The 16,770-nt window shown below is 35.8% G+C and overlaps 1 protein-coding gene across 8 annotated transcripts in view; it reads right to left on the bottom strand.

The window, feature by feature from the left end:
• LOC116867736 (nuclear body protein SP140-like protein) overlaps nt 1-16,770 on the bottom strand; it is an 87,651-nt gene that overhangs the window by 18,039 nt on the left and 52,842 nt on the right. For 4 of the 8 annotated variants that reach the window (XM_032857453.1, XM_032857448.1, XM_032857450.1 and 1 more), the window contains 2 exons: nt 5,389-5,433; nt 489-560 (listed from right to left, as the gene is read on the bottom strand). The exons of 1 other annotated variant lie outside the window; for it this stretch is intronic. In XM_032857453.1, the coding sequence (XP_032713344.1) occupies nt 489-560; nt 5,389-5,433 (117 nt within the window). The remainder of the gene's footprint in view (nt 1-488; nt 561-5,388; nt 5,434-16,770) is intronic. 3 more of the 8 variants (XM_032857449.1, XM_032857455.1, XM_032857451.1) reach the window with 2 other exon arrangements.

The raw sequence follows: 16,770 nt of genomic DNA, 5'->3' as shown, positions 1-16,770 counted from the left end.
TATGAGGCTGAGATGGGCTGTGGAGGACAGTCAAGCTATTTTTATTTATCTTACTTTATAGATGAGTAAACTGAGGCAGAAGAGGTAAATTGACACCCTCCAGTCCACATGATTACCTCAAGGTCATGGGACATGAGGAAGGACAGGTACATCACCTATGAATTACACAGTGTTTCATGTCTAAAACTATTCCAGTCCTGAAAGTTATCCATTCAGTGGAGGGAGCACTGCATTGTCACCAAGGGCCCTAGTTTCTGGTTGCAGATTCATCACAGAATTATTTTTTTGTGGTATTATCATCTTTCTCTCCCTGTCACCTTTTGGAAATTGACTAAATCTGATATATTTCTCAATAGTACAGCTACATAAAGCAATAGGGAAGAAGGTTTGTTACTAAAAGCATAGAATAAAGCATGAGAATTTAGATGTTTAGTTACTGAAAATGGAAAATGTATGCTTTTTTTAAATTAATTTTTTTTTCTTTTTACCTTTTCGTTTGCCTCTGTTCCATAGGGCTCTGTTAATCAGAGTTTGGATTCTATGTCTGCCTCTCCTTCTCACTGAGAAAACAAAAATATAAAAATGATGCTGCTGACATGTTACTAAACAGCCAATGAGTAAATGAGGAACTCAAAGGAGAAATAAAAGGAAAACATATAGAAACAAATGAAAATGAAAACACAACAACAGTCCAGAATCCTTGGGACACAGCAAAAGCAATTTTAAGAGGGAAATTTATAGTGATACAAGAATACCTCAGGAAACAAGAAATATCTCAAATACATGATCTAACCTTACACCTAATGGAACTAGAAAAAGAATAAATAAAGCCCAAGTTTAGTAGAAGGAAAGAAATATAAAGATCAGACCAAAATTAAATGAAATAGAAACCAAAAGAAAATAAAAGAAAATACCAATGAAGCAAAGAGCTAGTTCTTTGAAAAGATAAACAAAATTAATAAATCTTTAGCCAGACTCATCAAGAAAAAAGGAGAGAGGAAACAAAATCAGGAATGAAAGAGAGGGAAAATAAGAACCAACACCACAGAAGTGCAAAGGAATATAGAGACTGCTATGAAAAAATATATGCTATCACATTGGACAACCTACAAGAAATGGATAAATTCCTAGAAACATACAATCATCCAAAATTGAATTAGGAAGAAATAGAAAATCCAAACAGACCAATTATTAGTAATGGAATTAAATTGACAATCAAAAAATTCCCAACAAACAACAAAAATCCAGGACTAGATGGAGTCGCAGGGGAATTCTACCAAACATTTGGAGAAGAGTTAATGCCTGTTCTTCTCAAACTATTTAAAAAAAATAGAAGAGGAAGGAAAGCTTCCAGAGCCATTGTATAAAACCAGCATTACCCTAATACCAAAACCAGACAAAGACAAAGACAAAGATGAAGAAGAAGAAGGTGGAGGAGGAGTAGGAAGAGGAGGAGGGGAAGGAGGAGAAGGAGGAGAAGAAAGAAAAGAAGGAGAAGAAGAAGAAAAAAAAAGAAAAGGAAAGAAAGACAACTACAGGCCAGTATCCCTGATGAACAAAGATGCAAAAATCCTTAACAAAATACTAGCAAACTGCATTCAACAATACATTAAAAGGATCACTCACCATGACCAAGTGGAATTTATTTTAGAAATGCAAGGATGATTCAGCATTTGCCAATCAATCAGTATGATATACCACATCAACAGAATGAAGGATAAAAATCAATCTCTATGAAAATACCAACAATACTTTTCATAGAACTGGAACAAATAATACTAGAATTTATATGGAACCACAAAAGACCCCAAATAGCCAAAGCAATCTTGCAAAACAACAACAGAGTTGGAGACATCACATTCCCAGGTTTCAAAATCTATTACAAAGCTATAATAATTGCAAACAGTGTGATATTGGCAAAGAAACAGACAACACAGATCGATGGAACAGAATAGAGAGCCCAGAAATAAACTCACACTTATGCTAAATTAACTTACGACAAAGAAGGAAAGAATATACAATGAGTAAAAGTCTCTTCAAGACATGATGCTGGGAAAACTGGACAGTTACGTGCAAAGGAATGGAACTGGACCACTTTCTTACAGTATTTTCAAAAGTAAACTCAAAATGGATTAAAGACCTAAATGTGAGACCTGAAAGCATAAAATTCCTAGAAGAAAAGACAGGCACTAATATCTTTGCCACCAGCCTCAGGAACATTTTTTTCGGGACCTGGCTCCTCAGGCAAGGGAAATAAAAGCAAAATAAGCTATTGGGTCTACACCAAAATAGAAACTTTTGCACAGTGAAGGAGAAACATCAACAAAATAAAAAGGCAACCTACTGAATGAGAGAAGATATTCACAAATGATATATCCAATAAGGGGCAAACATCCAAAATACATAAAGAACTTATACAACTCAATGTTTTAAAATTTGGTTGAAAACGGGTAGAGGATGCGAACATTTTTTCTAAAGAAAACCTACAAATGGCCAACAGACACATGGAAAGATATTCAACATCACTAATCATCAGGGAAATTCAAATCCAAACCAAAAGGATAAGAAATAAAAAGTGTTGGTGAGGATGTGGAAAAAAAAGCAACCCTTGCGCACTGTTGGTGGGAATGTAAACAGTGCAGCCACTGTGGAAAATAATATGGAGCTTCCTCAAAAAGTTAAAAATAGAAATACCATACAATCCAATAAATCTACTACTGGGTATTCACCCAAAGAAAACAAAATACTAATTCAAAAAGATTTATGTTCCTATGTTTATTGCAGTATTATTTGCAATAGCCAAAATATGGAAGCAATTGAAGTGTTCATTGATAGATGAATGGATAAAGAAGATGTGGGGTGTGTGTGTGTGTGTGTGTGTGTTTGCATGCATGCATGCGTGCTCACGCATGATGGAATATTACTCAACCATAAAAAGGATAAGTTCTTGCCATTTGTGACAACCTCGATGGACTTAGAAGGTGTTATGCTAAATGAAATAAGTCAGATAAAGAAAGACAAACACTATTTAATTCCACTTATATGTGAAATGTAAGATACTGCACAGTTGAATAAACAAACAAACAAAAAGCAGAAACAGGTCAGTAAATACAGAGAACAAACTGATACCAGAGAAGAGGAGGTGGGAAATGAGCAAAATGGGTGAAGGAGAGTGGGAGATACAGGCTTCCAGTTATGGAATCACAGGCACAAAATTTACAAAATGTGTCACAGGCACAAAAATTACAGCATAGCAAATACAGTCAAATCTAGAGATGGTGACAGTTTGGGGAACCAGCTATACACCCACTGGGATCATGAGAAGGCATGATTCTCATGGGCTTCTCTGGGGAAGGGAGGAGCTCAGTTAGCTTTTCTTGAAAGATATTCTGTAAAGAAAGATGATTTGAATGGACGACATGACCCTGGCAGGTATGTGGACCTCCCCTAAGGGGGAAGTGGTAGGCAATCAGCTGGAACTCCTGCGTTAGAGGAACTTCAGTGGAGAGATTCTTTCTAAAGAGGGGTTCTTTTTTAAAGAGCCCACAAACATGGCTCATGCATTCTCCATATGTTGGAGACATGAAGGACATAGCCCTTAAGAGGGCTATTCCTGCTCCTTATGCCCTTCTCTCCCTCTTCCACAACTTGAACTAGCTAAAAGCACTGATACTGAGGAGGGTTAGACAAGAGTGTGGATAAGAGAAGAGGCTAGTCTAACCCAACTTCCTTACTGCGTATCAGCTCAGGCTTCTTAATATTGAATGAGAATATCACTGCTGTCAAAAAGGGATTAGCACAGCTCCAGGGCTTACCTAAGACTTCATCTTGGGGCAGAAAAAGAACTATTTCAGAGAACAGTTTTGATAAGGAGTTAGAAGGAACAAAATCAACTTGTGTTTAAACTACCAATTTCAACATTTTAACAAAACAGGTAAGACAGGTTTCACAAAAACTCAGAGGAACAAAATCTTGGACCTGGGTAAGTATAAGCTAAGAAATAACTAAGATGATACAGGCAAATATGAAGATAAAATGATAGAGATGCTAGAAATATATGTGTGTATTTATTTATACAATATGTTTAAATTTTATTTATGTTATTTACAGAAATATATGTAATACACATATATAAAATGGGAGGAGCTCATTGTATGTGTGTGTGTGTGTGAGAGCATGTATATAAATGATAAAATGACAGAAATAATCTGAATAAATGGAAAGGAAACAAAATACATCCCCATATATATTTTGACTCCACAAGAAAAAGCCCAGCCAACTCAGAGTGTCTCATAAACTTAGTAACAGTATTTCATATGATGTGATGTTAAAGAATGAACAAAAAGAAAGAAAGTCTATAAGAAGAACAAGTAGAATGGGAGAAGGAAGGGGAAAAGAAAGGAGGCAAAGAGGACAAAGAAAAGAAGGAACACAATGGAAATAACAATTGCAGAATCAGGTGCAGAGAATGAAGCATCACTGATCTTTTTCATTGTCTACTGCACAAGACACAGTATGCTCTGTCTGAGTTTACTTTAAATAACTGTGTCCCAGGCTTAGATCTGAGGTGACACCAGGACTCTAGCTTCTGCTTAATTAATTCGAGTTCCCTCTGTTTCTCCTTGTTCTGTTGAGGGCTGTGTTCATTAGTTACAACAAATCTTTCTAACATTTTCTCCTGGTCCCTCATTTCCCATTCAGGGTTAGCTTGTCTCTGGCCATGTAGCTCCGTGCTTTATCCAGGTTCCAGCTGCTATTCTTGCCAAGGGTCTTAGGTGACAAGAGGCCAGGTTTGAGCCGATATGAGTTAGAGTTTTCCTCCAAATATGAAGAAGTCAGTGACTTTGGATAAAAACATGTAAGGCAAGTATGCAGATTGCTATTTGTCCCCCACAATCACTCTTTCTTCCATAGGAATAGACTTACAGCTAAACCCATGGCTGCCTCACTACAGTTTATAGTTCCTGGCCTCAATGGCAGCTAGCTCTGGACATAATATCAAGCTTTGGGCAACAGGATGTGAGCAAAAGACCTTGGATCTTTCCATTAAAAGAAATCAATAGGTGATTTCCCTGGCCATTTTTCTCATTCCCACTGGCTGGGAGACAATGGCAACCACACTAGCTCTTCTGAATCCAGGGACGGAAACCATGTGTTGAGGAAGGCAGTCTCTTCCTTCCATTTCTGGATTGTTTGATGAAAGAGAAATAAATGATATGGTTTAAAGCACTGTATTTCGGGCTCTCATTGTTAGAACAACTTAGTCTGTACTCTAAACAATCATTATTTATGAAGTTCATTGGAGATTTCTGGGGTACAGGAAAGATGGGTTTGGCAGGAAAACCAGGGTTGCAGTAAGTACACAGACGTGAATTCTCAGACTTTTACCTTTTTGGAGATTGCTTTTTTTATGTATATGTCTTCTCTTTCTTCCTTCAAACAGAAAAGAAAATAAGCTTAACATGTCAGTAAGCTTCAAATATTTTAAAGTCTTTATTCTACCTTTGTAGTGCTAAATCTCTGGCTACCAACACATCACCACACTGAAACAAAAATAGCAACAAAAACAACCTACATTTATGCTAGTCATTTACAGTATATTTTTACCTACTTACGTGAGGTTTTCTCATTCACAATAAAGAAAACACAAAAGGTAGCTGAAATCAGGAGCTGACAGAGAAGGGGGGAGTGTCACAAGGGTCAAGGAAAAGTAGATTTCAGAAATCACAAGTGTATGTCCAGGAATTTAGGGGTTTGCCTTGAAAAGCTGAAGCTATAACCCATGTTTATAACAGCCAGAACTTAAGTATGAAATAGAAAAAAAAAAAACCCATTGGAAAAATGATGACAAATTTAGAAGGGATAAAAGAGATTATTTAAGGGCAATTTATAAAAGATGAACCAGGAAGTTTAGAAAAATTAAGAAAAATTAGAAAGAAAATAATCAATGGAAGATAGTCAACAAGTCAGCATATTTCCTAAAGAAGAAAATCAAAATAATAGAAGCGCTTTGATATAAATTCAAGAAAAAAAGTTTCTGAAATAGAACAAAAAACTGACTATACTTAAGTACATATATTTCTGCCCTACAGCAGAAAAATTGACTCCAAACTGTCAACCCTGATATATATTCCAACAAATTTACTGGACTTTAAAGATAAAGAGAAAAATGGAATGGGCAACCTAGATAAAAAATGTTAAGTCATTTTCAAGGGAGGGGGATCTTGCTATAGAATTTTCTTTAGTAACAAACACCTAATGTTACAAGAAAGTGGAGAAAAATCTACAAGATGCTTCTAGAAATAGCAAGTAAATTATTTTTCACATATAAAAAATAAAACCAAATACTTTTGAACAGGAAAATTCTGGGACTGTTGTTCCTATGAATAATTATTGAGAAAACCACTTGAGGATCCACCTCAGCAAACCAAGATAAGACTGGAAAAATTTTGGCAAAAAGGATTAAAATAAAAGTGGGGATGAGGTCACAGAGTGGGATATTAAACATACATGCACTGACAATATAGAAAAGGTATAATAAAAAAATGTGTGAGGAAGGGGGAAATATGGGTGGTGGAGCAAGATCATTGTCTGTTGGACTCACGGCATGTTATTTGGACAAATCAAGGAGGGATATCAAGCACATTTAAGAGCTGAAAGATACATATAAAGGTAACATCATGATGGATCTAGAGAGTATAATACTCAGTGAAATAAATCAAAGACAAGGGCGCCTGGGTGGCTCAGTGGGTTAAGCCTCTGCCTTCGGCTCAAGTCATGGTCTCAAGGTCCTGGGATCAAGCCCCACATCGGGCTCTCTGCTCAGCAGGGAGACTGCTTCCTCCCTCTCTCTGCCTGCCTCTCTTCCTACTTGTGATCTCTATCCGTCAAATAAATAAATAAAATATTTTTTAAAAAATCAAAGACAAATGCCATATGATTTCACTCATTTGTGGAATTTAAACAAAACAAATGAGCAAAGAAAAAAAGAGACAAATCAAAAACTGACTCTTAAAAACAGAGAACAAACTGATAGTTACCAAAGAGGAGGTGCGTGGGGGAGATGGGTAAATTAGGTGAAGGGGATTACAAGTACATGTATCATGATGAGCACTGAATAATGTATGGAATTGTTGAATCACTATATTGTACACCTGAAACTAATGTAACAGTGTATGTTAACTATCCTGGAATTAAAATAAAAAAAAAAAACTATTTGACATCAAAAATAAAAAAATAACATTATGATCTAAACTTGGGTGGGAAAGGAAAGAGTGGACAAAGAAATAGGACACATGCTAAATTTATCAATTTGGGGGGTAAGAAATTAATGGGTACTATCTAAAGAGGGAGTATATAAAAGTAATTCTAAGAGTAATCACTAGATCAAAAATAAAAACATTTCTAAATATCAGAAGTACACACTTACTCCTAACCAGTGAAAATATGAGAAATGAGTACAATTCAACCATTCATTTCTTTTAAAAGGGAAAGACCCAGAAGTGGCTCACATTTCTTCAGCTCTGAGGCAATTGTCGAGAGCTTCATCACAAGGCTAGCCCCAGGGAAGACTGAGAGGTTTAGTCTAGCTAGATAGTCATGTACCCAAATATAACCACTGGAACAGAAATGCAAACCGTCCTATTAGAAGTACATACATGCACATAAATGCACATAAATGCATAGAAGTCAGAATACAGAGTGTTGACATTTTCAATATCCAAGACATACTAGAATATGTAATAAAAATTAGTATGACACAACAAGACCATGCATTTTGGTCCTATCTATAAAAGTAAATGGACATAACTCACTTATTAAAATAAAGATTTTGAGATTTAATTACAGAGTAAACTCCAACTTTTTTTTTAGATCTTCTAATTTATTTGTCAGAGAGAGAGAGACCACAAGCAGGGGGAGGAATAGGCAGAGGAAGAAGCAGGCTCCCTGCTGAGCAAGGAACCTGATGTGAGGCTCCATCCCAGGACCCTGGGATCGTGACCTGAGCCAAAGGCAGATGCCCAAAAGACTGAGCCAGCCAAGTGCCCCTAAACTCCAACTTTTAATCCTATACAGAAGACTTATGGAAAAAGATACTTTACAAATATTGAAAATAAATGTATAGGCAAAAGTATATTCAGCATACATCAACAAAAAGAAACCAGGGAGTCATGGTCTGAATATCAAAAGAAATGTAATTCAGACCAAAAAGTTTTAAGCCAGTAGTAATTATGGGAGATACAATGGAAAATAGATAGCAACCACTCCTAGTAGCAACTTTATTTTTACCACCTCAGTCTATGAGAGGTCAAGTGCATAAAACGAGGAGGCCCAATTAATACATTTAACAAGGTGGATATGATTAATTCATATTCAACTCCATGTCCAAAAAATAGAGAATGTACATTTCTTCCCACTTGGGGCAAAGAGGAAATATAAATCCAAATGGTAGACTAGCAAATAATGATAAATTATTTCCTATGAGAAACTATGCATTATCTAATTTTAAAAAGCACTAATTTTAAAAAGAATGAAAAAAAATACATGCATAGTCTTCATTATTCATGGAGTCCATATCTGTGAACTCACCCACTTGCTTAAAGTTATCTTTTTAACCCCCAAATAGATACTCATGGCACTTTCACGGTCACTCATAGACATGGGCAGAGCAGTGGATCATTCAAGTCACTGATGGGACATTTATTCAGTGCTTTCATTGGTGATTGTGTTGTTTAAAATAGTAGTAGTGCTGATGTGCTATGTCATGTTCCTAAGCACAACAAGGTTGTGATGTGCTCTATGGAGAAAATCTGTGTGTTAGATAAGCTTTATTCAGGCATGCATTCTAGTGCTGTTGGCTATGAGTTCAACATTTATGAATTAACGTATACATTAAATAAGATCTCTTTAAATAGAAGCATTCACAAAAATACTCACAAAAAAGGGTATGTATTGATTAGTATGTTGTGGCCAGAGGTTCACAGGAACATAACCCTATACTTCCTCTAGAACCAATGGTTCAAAGTTAGCAAATTCTGTGTTTGGGGTGACTTTATAGAACGTATCTACTTTGAATAGTGAAAATTGGCTGTATATGTACATATATATGGATATGTATAGATAAGTACACAAGCAATGTGTTTCCAGAGTCCATCCACTTTTTTTCATTGTTTTTTGTTTTAAATATTGTACTTTTCTCTTTTTTTTTCTTCAAATATTATGCTTTTTATTCTCAGAATTTATATTTGGTCCTTTTTAAATAATTTCTATTTATTTGTTGATGTTTGCTATCTGATGAGAAATCTTTTCTAACGTCTTATGCAGCTTTGTTAAACACGTTTAAAATAGCTGATTTAAAGTCTTTTGTCTAGTAATTCCAGTGTCTGGTCTTCCTCACATACAGTTTCTATGTTTTCTGAGTATGGAGCCATACTTTGTTGCTTGTTTTGCATGTCAAGTAATTTTTTCTTAAAAACCTAATATCTTAAATAATATGTGATAACTCTGGAGATCAGATTATCAGATTATTTTCCCAAAATTTGTTGTCATTGCTCTTTGTTGTTATTCCTGTTGGTTTTTGTTGTTTATTTAGTACTTTTTTTCTGAACTAATTCTGTAAAGTCTGTGTATTTTGCTGTGTGACCTCTGAAGTTTGAGCTCAGTTTAGTGGTGAATTAATGACTGGAAAGAGATTTCCCTAAAGAGCTGGAAGTGATAAGTCTCCCAGTATTTGCCAAGGGGCTAGAAATGCCTGTGTTGATGCATGCCTTCAATGCACAACTAGACAGTTGACAATTGCATCCTCGCTGTCACTTCCTGCTTGCACAGAGCCTCCTGGTTAGGCAGAGGTGACAGGTGAGGGCTATCTTAGGTCTTTCCTGAGCCTGTGCCCAGCCCTGGGTATCTTAGACCTGTGTGTGGCCTTCCAAATGGCCAGGAATATTGGGGAGCTCTAGATATATATATATATATATATATATCTATATATATATATATATATATATATTTATTTATTTATATACTATATATAACATATTACATACTTATATGTATAAAACTATATATTATACTACAATGCTATATATGAAATATTACATATTTATGTATAATAAATAAGCTATATATGTATGTTTATATGTATAAAATACAGTTTTATAACTTTATGTGTTATTTTTACATAATTATGTATTATATAAATATAATATTTTTAAAAGTTTATACATTTACATATTACATATTATATAATTTATAGAAATGTAGAAAAGACTCTCGCCCCCTGCGCCCATTCTCTTGCAGCTGACTTGTTTATACCTCATTTTTCTCCTATACACGTCAGGAGGCAGCAAGACTGATAATATAAAGACCTGATAACGGTAAGACACAGAAACTGGTTTTTCTAGGCAGGCAGAGAGAAAACAACTATTTGCATTTTATTATTAAGAAGAGACCAAAAATTGAGAATACTTTGTCTTTTGAACAGAGTGAAAACCGACTTTTTATTTTATACCAGTGTCTTTAAAATTTATTTATTTTAATTTTAGTTTATCTTGACCACACCTAAAATTTGTTTTCAAAGATTTTTCTTTACAAACTTTTTACAACTTTTTTTTGCATTTAGATTTTATCCTAAGCCATTTTTTTTAATACAACCACCTCATTTAGGACAAAATTACCTTTTTTACCTTTAACAAAAATGTATTTCCATTTTTCATTTTTTTATATATCTCCTACTTTTTTACATAGAGAGTTGTGTCCCTTATTTCCATCAGACTTACAGTTGGTAGAATTTTTCACTCTTTAGAAATTTTAATTTTCAGTGAAGACCAAGGAGTAACCAATTGTGAACTGTTACACCAGAATTCTTGAATGGCAAATTTGTGAATCAGTTAAGCATAAAACATGTTTACCAATAGACTTAAATATCCTTAGTTCTTTGTAGTAAGTTAAAAGCATAAACAGGTGGTGGGTATTAGAGAGGGCACGGATTGCATGGAGCACTGGGTGTGGTACAAAAACAATGAATACTGTTATGCTGAAAATAAATTAAAAAATGATTTTTAAAAAAAGAATCTTTTGATATCATACTGCCTTACCCAAGAATCACTTAATTTATACATAAGTATGCAACTTTGTTTGACCTGCTATTACTACTGGTTAAAGCACAGACTCTGTGACATTAAAAAAAAAAAAGCATAAACCTATGTCCAGTAATCAATGTTTTAGCACTTTATCCCATTTGGAAAAGACCTAGATGTTCAACAAATTTTTTTTCATTTATTATTTAAGCAAAACTTTAAAGTTTCGAGTTACCAAAGATTTTGAAAGTTATCTCAACAATTACCCACGAAAACTTTGAGACAAATAATTAACTATCAGTTTAGTCATCTTTTTGTTAACACATTTCAACAGAGATAATATGAATTTATTTGACCTTCAGCAAACCTCAGTAGAGTAAGTTTTACATTTAATGCTGATAATTTTAAAGACATGTCTATCTTAATTAAACCAAAAAACTTAACTTAGTTTGAAGTTCCACTTGGGCCCACCCTGTTTTCAATTTTTACCTGAGACACTGGGGTTTGTAAAAGTTACAGAACAGAGCGAATAAGAGTCCAAGTAGACCATATAGCAATGGGAATTGGTTTTTCTTTAGCAGGCAAAAGTTTTAACTCCTGTCCTACTTTTCCCCATGTCTGCAAATCTAAAGTCCCTAACATAGGGAATTAGGAGCAATGTTCTTTAATTACCTTTAAAAGCTCCAAAAGTTTGCCCTCGCTGACTTTTGCTCCTCCCACCTTAGGAGCCATCTCAACAAACATACTTAAGGGTGATAGTCCTTTGTGCTCTTTATATTACCGGTACCCTGCGATATATTACCCGTACCCTGCGATATATTACCCATACACACAACTCAGCAGCGGGAAAAAGGCACGCCGGTGCAAAACTCACGTTGGGGCTTCTTCTGTTTCATTTCTCTTCTCTCATGTCCCCGTTTGGGCGCCAGTTGCCGCCTCCTGACGGCAGTCCCTGATTTAGGCATGTACTTTAAAGCTTCTAAGGTTTTAACAGACTTCCCCAATACTTAAATCATGAACAAAGTCTTGTTGACTAATTAGGCTTACTTGTTTGGTATATAACACTCTAGTTCTAACTGTTAAAATGTTATGTATCACAAAATAACTTAGTTTCCTTGTCTAATCGTATCATAGTACTCTCCTATCAAATCATTAACAATGTCCATTTCTAAGTTTTTTTTTGTCATTTATAATCATTTTTATTCTCTTGTAAAATAAGTCATATTTTAAGCAGTACATTATCCTAAGGGATGGTTATATCATATTTAATTATATGTAATTGTCATATTCTGTATATTTTATTTATAATTTTTATGTATTTGCACATATGACACATTCATATTTATATATTATATATTCTGTTTATCTATATAAATACATTTCTATGTTATATATATTTTTATATTTTATATATATGTATGTAATTTAAATTATTTATTTGTAAATAAGCAAAACACATGAAATATACACTTACATACATGTTGGTGTGTTATATGTGTGTTTCCAGAATCTGCCGATTTCTGAACACCTGCACTGCTACCAGCTCAGTCCAGTCTAGCAACACCCTTGCCTAGGTCATTACAACAGCCTCCTTACTGATCTCTCATCCCACCTCCTGAAGTCTACTCTCCATGTGGCTTACAGAGCAATCCTTTAAAAACTTAACTGAGATTATATCATTCCCCAGCTCAAAACTCTCCAGTGTCTTTTCCTCTTACTGAGACAAGAATCTAAAATTTTTATCATGGCCTATGAGGTCTTCATGACCTTAAAAATCACTTTCCACTCGCCGCCTTTAGCTCCCCAGCCAGTAGTCCCCTTGCCATTCCTTGAAAGATCCCACACATCCTGCCTCAGCCTTTGGCCTGAGGTCTTCTCAGCCTAAGCTCCATGGATTATTCCTTCACCTCATGTGACATCTACTTATGTTTCAGCTTGTCAATGAGGCTCTCACTGGCCACCCCATATAAGATGGCATATTTCTGCTCATGCTAGGTTGTTGCTCAGTAAGCATATTTGCCGCAAGCATTTTCACTACAAACATTTTTCAGCTTGACTAACTGACCATGCATAAGGCAACTCTGCCATGAAAGATAAAATCATGAAAAATAAAAGAGGGATATTCATTAAAAAGGACATAATGAAACATGAAAAATGAATAGCAAAATTCAAAGGACTTTATCAGGAAATTCAAAAATATTTGAATACATTCAAAATGTGTAGTGCAGATTCATGGCAATACTCTACAAGTAACTGATTTTATTTTGTGAATTATAGCCAAGCACTTGTCTTCAAAGTCTTTTGCTCATAGTATTATACATTTTATTTTTACTTGTTGATTTTTCTCCTTGTTCAGCATGGCATTTTTTTCTTTTTCCACTAGAATTTCCTCCATCATTAAGAGAAGTATCAGTTTCCAAATACTGGGATGCATATCTGTAACTGAGCTTTGTACTGCATTGTGAAAGTTTCCTACAGTGTTGTTTATTCTGAGCATATTGTCACATGCCCATTGACAGACATTCCAAAATTCTGTGGGAAATGTAGGCTCAAAGTGTACCACTGTATAAATCATTATGAAGGCAACAATTTTATGTAATAGAAAAATGTGAGTACTGAGTCAATGAAGAAATGAAACCAAACTGTCAACCAGTTATTTCTGAAATTTTTATGACCTTACAGCCAATTAGTTATGCGGGAAAAAAATGTAGCAAAAGTATCTATGGCAAAGATGCTTACAGTGAAAATGCCAGATGTAGTTTCTGTTGCTCTATACCTCCATTACCCTATTTTTTCCTCACTTGAGCTGAGATGAAGGGAAAAGCATCTGATGTGATATCAAATCAAGTGCTAAGGTCCTGAAGCAGAAGATTATTTAGTTTGTTCGAGGAGGGCAGAATGGTATGTGAAGAAAAGGATGGAAAGAAATGAGATTTTAAGAGGTAATCAGAGGCATCTAAAATAATATATATTTATTTGTGTATTGTCTATATTACCCTAGCCAGAATGTAAGTTCAATGAGATTTTGTTCACTTCTTTACCCCTAATTGGCAGTTTTGGCAATAGATACTTGTTGAATAAATAAATGAAGAATATAAAAAGAAAACAGAATGAATAGGTAGTGAGATATGTCATGTTCATGAATTGGAAGACTCAATATTTTAGATATGTCAATTTTTTCCAAATTAATCCTAAGCAATTTCTATAAAAATTCAATCAGATTTTCAAGGGAACTTGACAAGATATTACCAAAACTTATATGAAAGAGAAAATGTCCAGAATAGCTAAGATGATTTTGAAAAACAAATTGAAAGAAACTTGCTCAACCAGATATCAAGATCTTACAAAGTTATAGTACTAGAATGTGCTATGTATCGATGCAGAATTAGATAGTGCAATGGCTCAGACTAGAAAACCCCCCAACAAAACCATATAGACATATGGTAGCATGGTGCATGCCCTATGTGACATTATTTTTTGAGTAATTGGAGAAGCTGGGACAATTGGTTATCCATGTTGGAAGAAAACTAGACCTCTACCTCATATCACACCAAAAAAGTCAATTCCAAAAGGATTAAAGGTCTAAATGAGAAGAGAAACAGGAGTGTCTTAGCCTGGTATTCTCAAAAGCAGATTTTGAGATAAGGGTTTTTGTTCAGGAAGTTTATTTGTGAAACTGTATCAAGGATCTGGGGTGGGGAACTGGAAAGAAGCAAAGAGTAGGAGAGAAAGCCAATTGGGATGGTTGCCACTGTGGTTAACTGGGTCCTGATCCTGGTGGGGATCCTTTGAAGAACTATTTTAAAAAATTGTTAATCTTAGAAATGGAAGAGACTATTTATTCACTGGATCCTGTCTTTCTTTGGTTAAGAAATGGAAAAAAGCTCAAAATGGATAAAAGACCTCAATGTGAGGCAGAAATCTATCAAAGTCCTAGAGGAGAACATAGAAATAACATCTTTGACATCAGGCACAGAAACTTCTTTCAAGACATGTCTCCAAGGTCAAAGGAAACAAAATTTCCAAAATGAACTTTTGGGACTTCATCAAGATCAAAATCTTCTGCACAGCAAAAGAAACAGTCAACAAAACAAAAAGTCAAACCACAGAATAGGAGAAGATATTCGCAAATGACTCTACAGACAAAGGGCTGATATCAAAGATCTATAAAGAACTCCTCAAACTCAACATTCAAAAAACAGATACTCACATAAAAAAAATGGGCAGAAGACATGAACAGACACTTCCCCAAAGAAGACATACAAATGGCTAACAGACACATGAAAAAATGTTCATCATGATTAGCCATCAGGGAGATTCAAATCAAAACCACATTGAAATACCACCTTACACCAGTTAGAATGGCCAAAATTAATGAGACAGTAAACAACATGTGTTGGAGAGGATGTGGAGAAAGGGGGAACCCTCTTATACTGTTGGTGGGAATGGAAGTTGGTGCAGCCACTTTGGAAAACAGTGTGGAGATTCCTTAAGAAATTAAAAATAGAGCTACCCTATGACCCTGCAATTGCACTACTGGGTATTTACCCCAAAGATACAGATGTAGTAAAAAGAAGAGCCATCTGTACCTCAATGTTCATAGCATCAATGGCCCCAGTCACCAAACCGTGGAAAGAGCAAAGATGCTCTTCAACAGATGAATGGATAAAGAAGATGTGGTCCATTTATACAATGGAATATTGTGCATCCCTCAGAGAGGATGAATACCCAACTTTTATATCAGCATGGATGGGACTTGGGGAGATTATGCTGAGTGAAATAAGTCAAGCAGAGAGAGTCAATTATCCTATGGTTTCACTTATTTGTGGAGCATAAGGAATAACACAGAGGACATTGGGAGAAGGAGAGGAGAAGTGAGTTGGGAGAAATTAGAGGGGGCGATGAACCATGAGAGACTGTGGACTCTGAGAAACAAACTGAAGATCCCAGAGGGGAGAGGGCTGGGGGTAGGATGAGACTGGTGGTGGATATTAAGGAGGGCACGGATTGCATGGAGCACTGAGTGTGGTGCATATACAATGAATCTTGGAACACTGGAAAAATGAAAAAAAGTTAAAAAAAAAAAAGAAAGGCCATTATCAGGTGATCACTGCAGGCCACCCTCAGACAAGCCACACTAGCTCCATCCTCTTGGCTAGAGAAACCAGTTTGTCAGGGACAGATTCCTTCACAACCCTTCAGGCCCAGGCTCCTGGGAAGAGGTCTGCTTCCCCTTCCACCACTGCTTTCCACACATGCTGCCTCCCCCTGCCTCTCCTGTGAGGCCAGGAGGTTCACCCAGCTATGGTCAATCTTTATAGTCCTCCTGAGAACATGTAGTCCAGAGGTAGCCTCACCTTCATAATGGGATCTACAGAGAACCCTCATTAACCAACAACATTGATTACAACATTTCTATCCATAACAAAGAGTCAACAATCAAAAATCACAAAACTTCAAAGAAAGGGACTAGGGTGCCTGTGTGGCTCAGTCAGTTAAGCCTCCAACTCTTGATTTAGGCTCAGGTCATGATATCAGGGTTGTGAGATCAAGCTTAGCATGGAACCTGCTTAAGATTCCCTCTCTTCTGGGGCACCTGGGTGGCTCAGTGGGTTAAATCCTCTGTCTTTGGCTCAGGTCATGATCCCGGGGTCCTGGGATCAAGCCCTGCATCGGGCTCTCTGCTCAGCAGGGA

Source organism: Lontra canadensis, unplaced genomic scaffold (genome assembly GCF_010015895.1).
Source record: "Lontra canadensis isolate GAN:19392208 unplaced genomic scaffold, GSC_riverotter_1.0 scaffold13, whole genome shotgun sequence".
Lineage (NCBI taxonomy): Eukaryota > Metazoa > Chordata > Mammalia > Carnivora > Mustelidae > Lontra > Lontra canadensis.
Note: the sequence above shows the minus strand (reverse complement) of the source record. Positions and strands in the feature narration are given on the sequence as shown.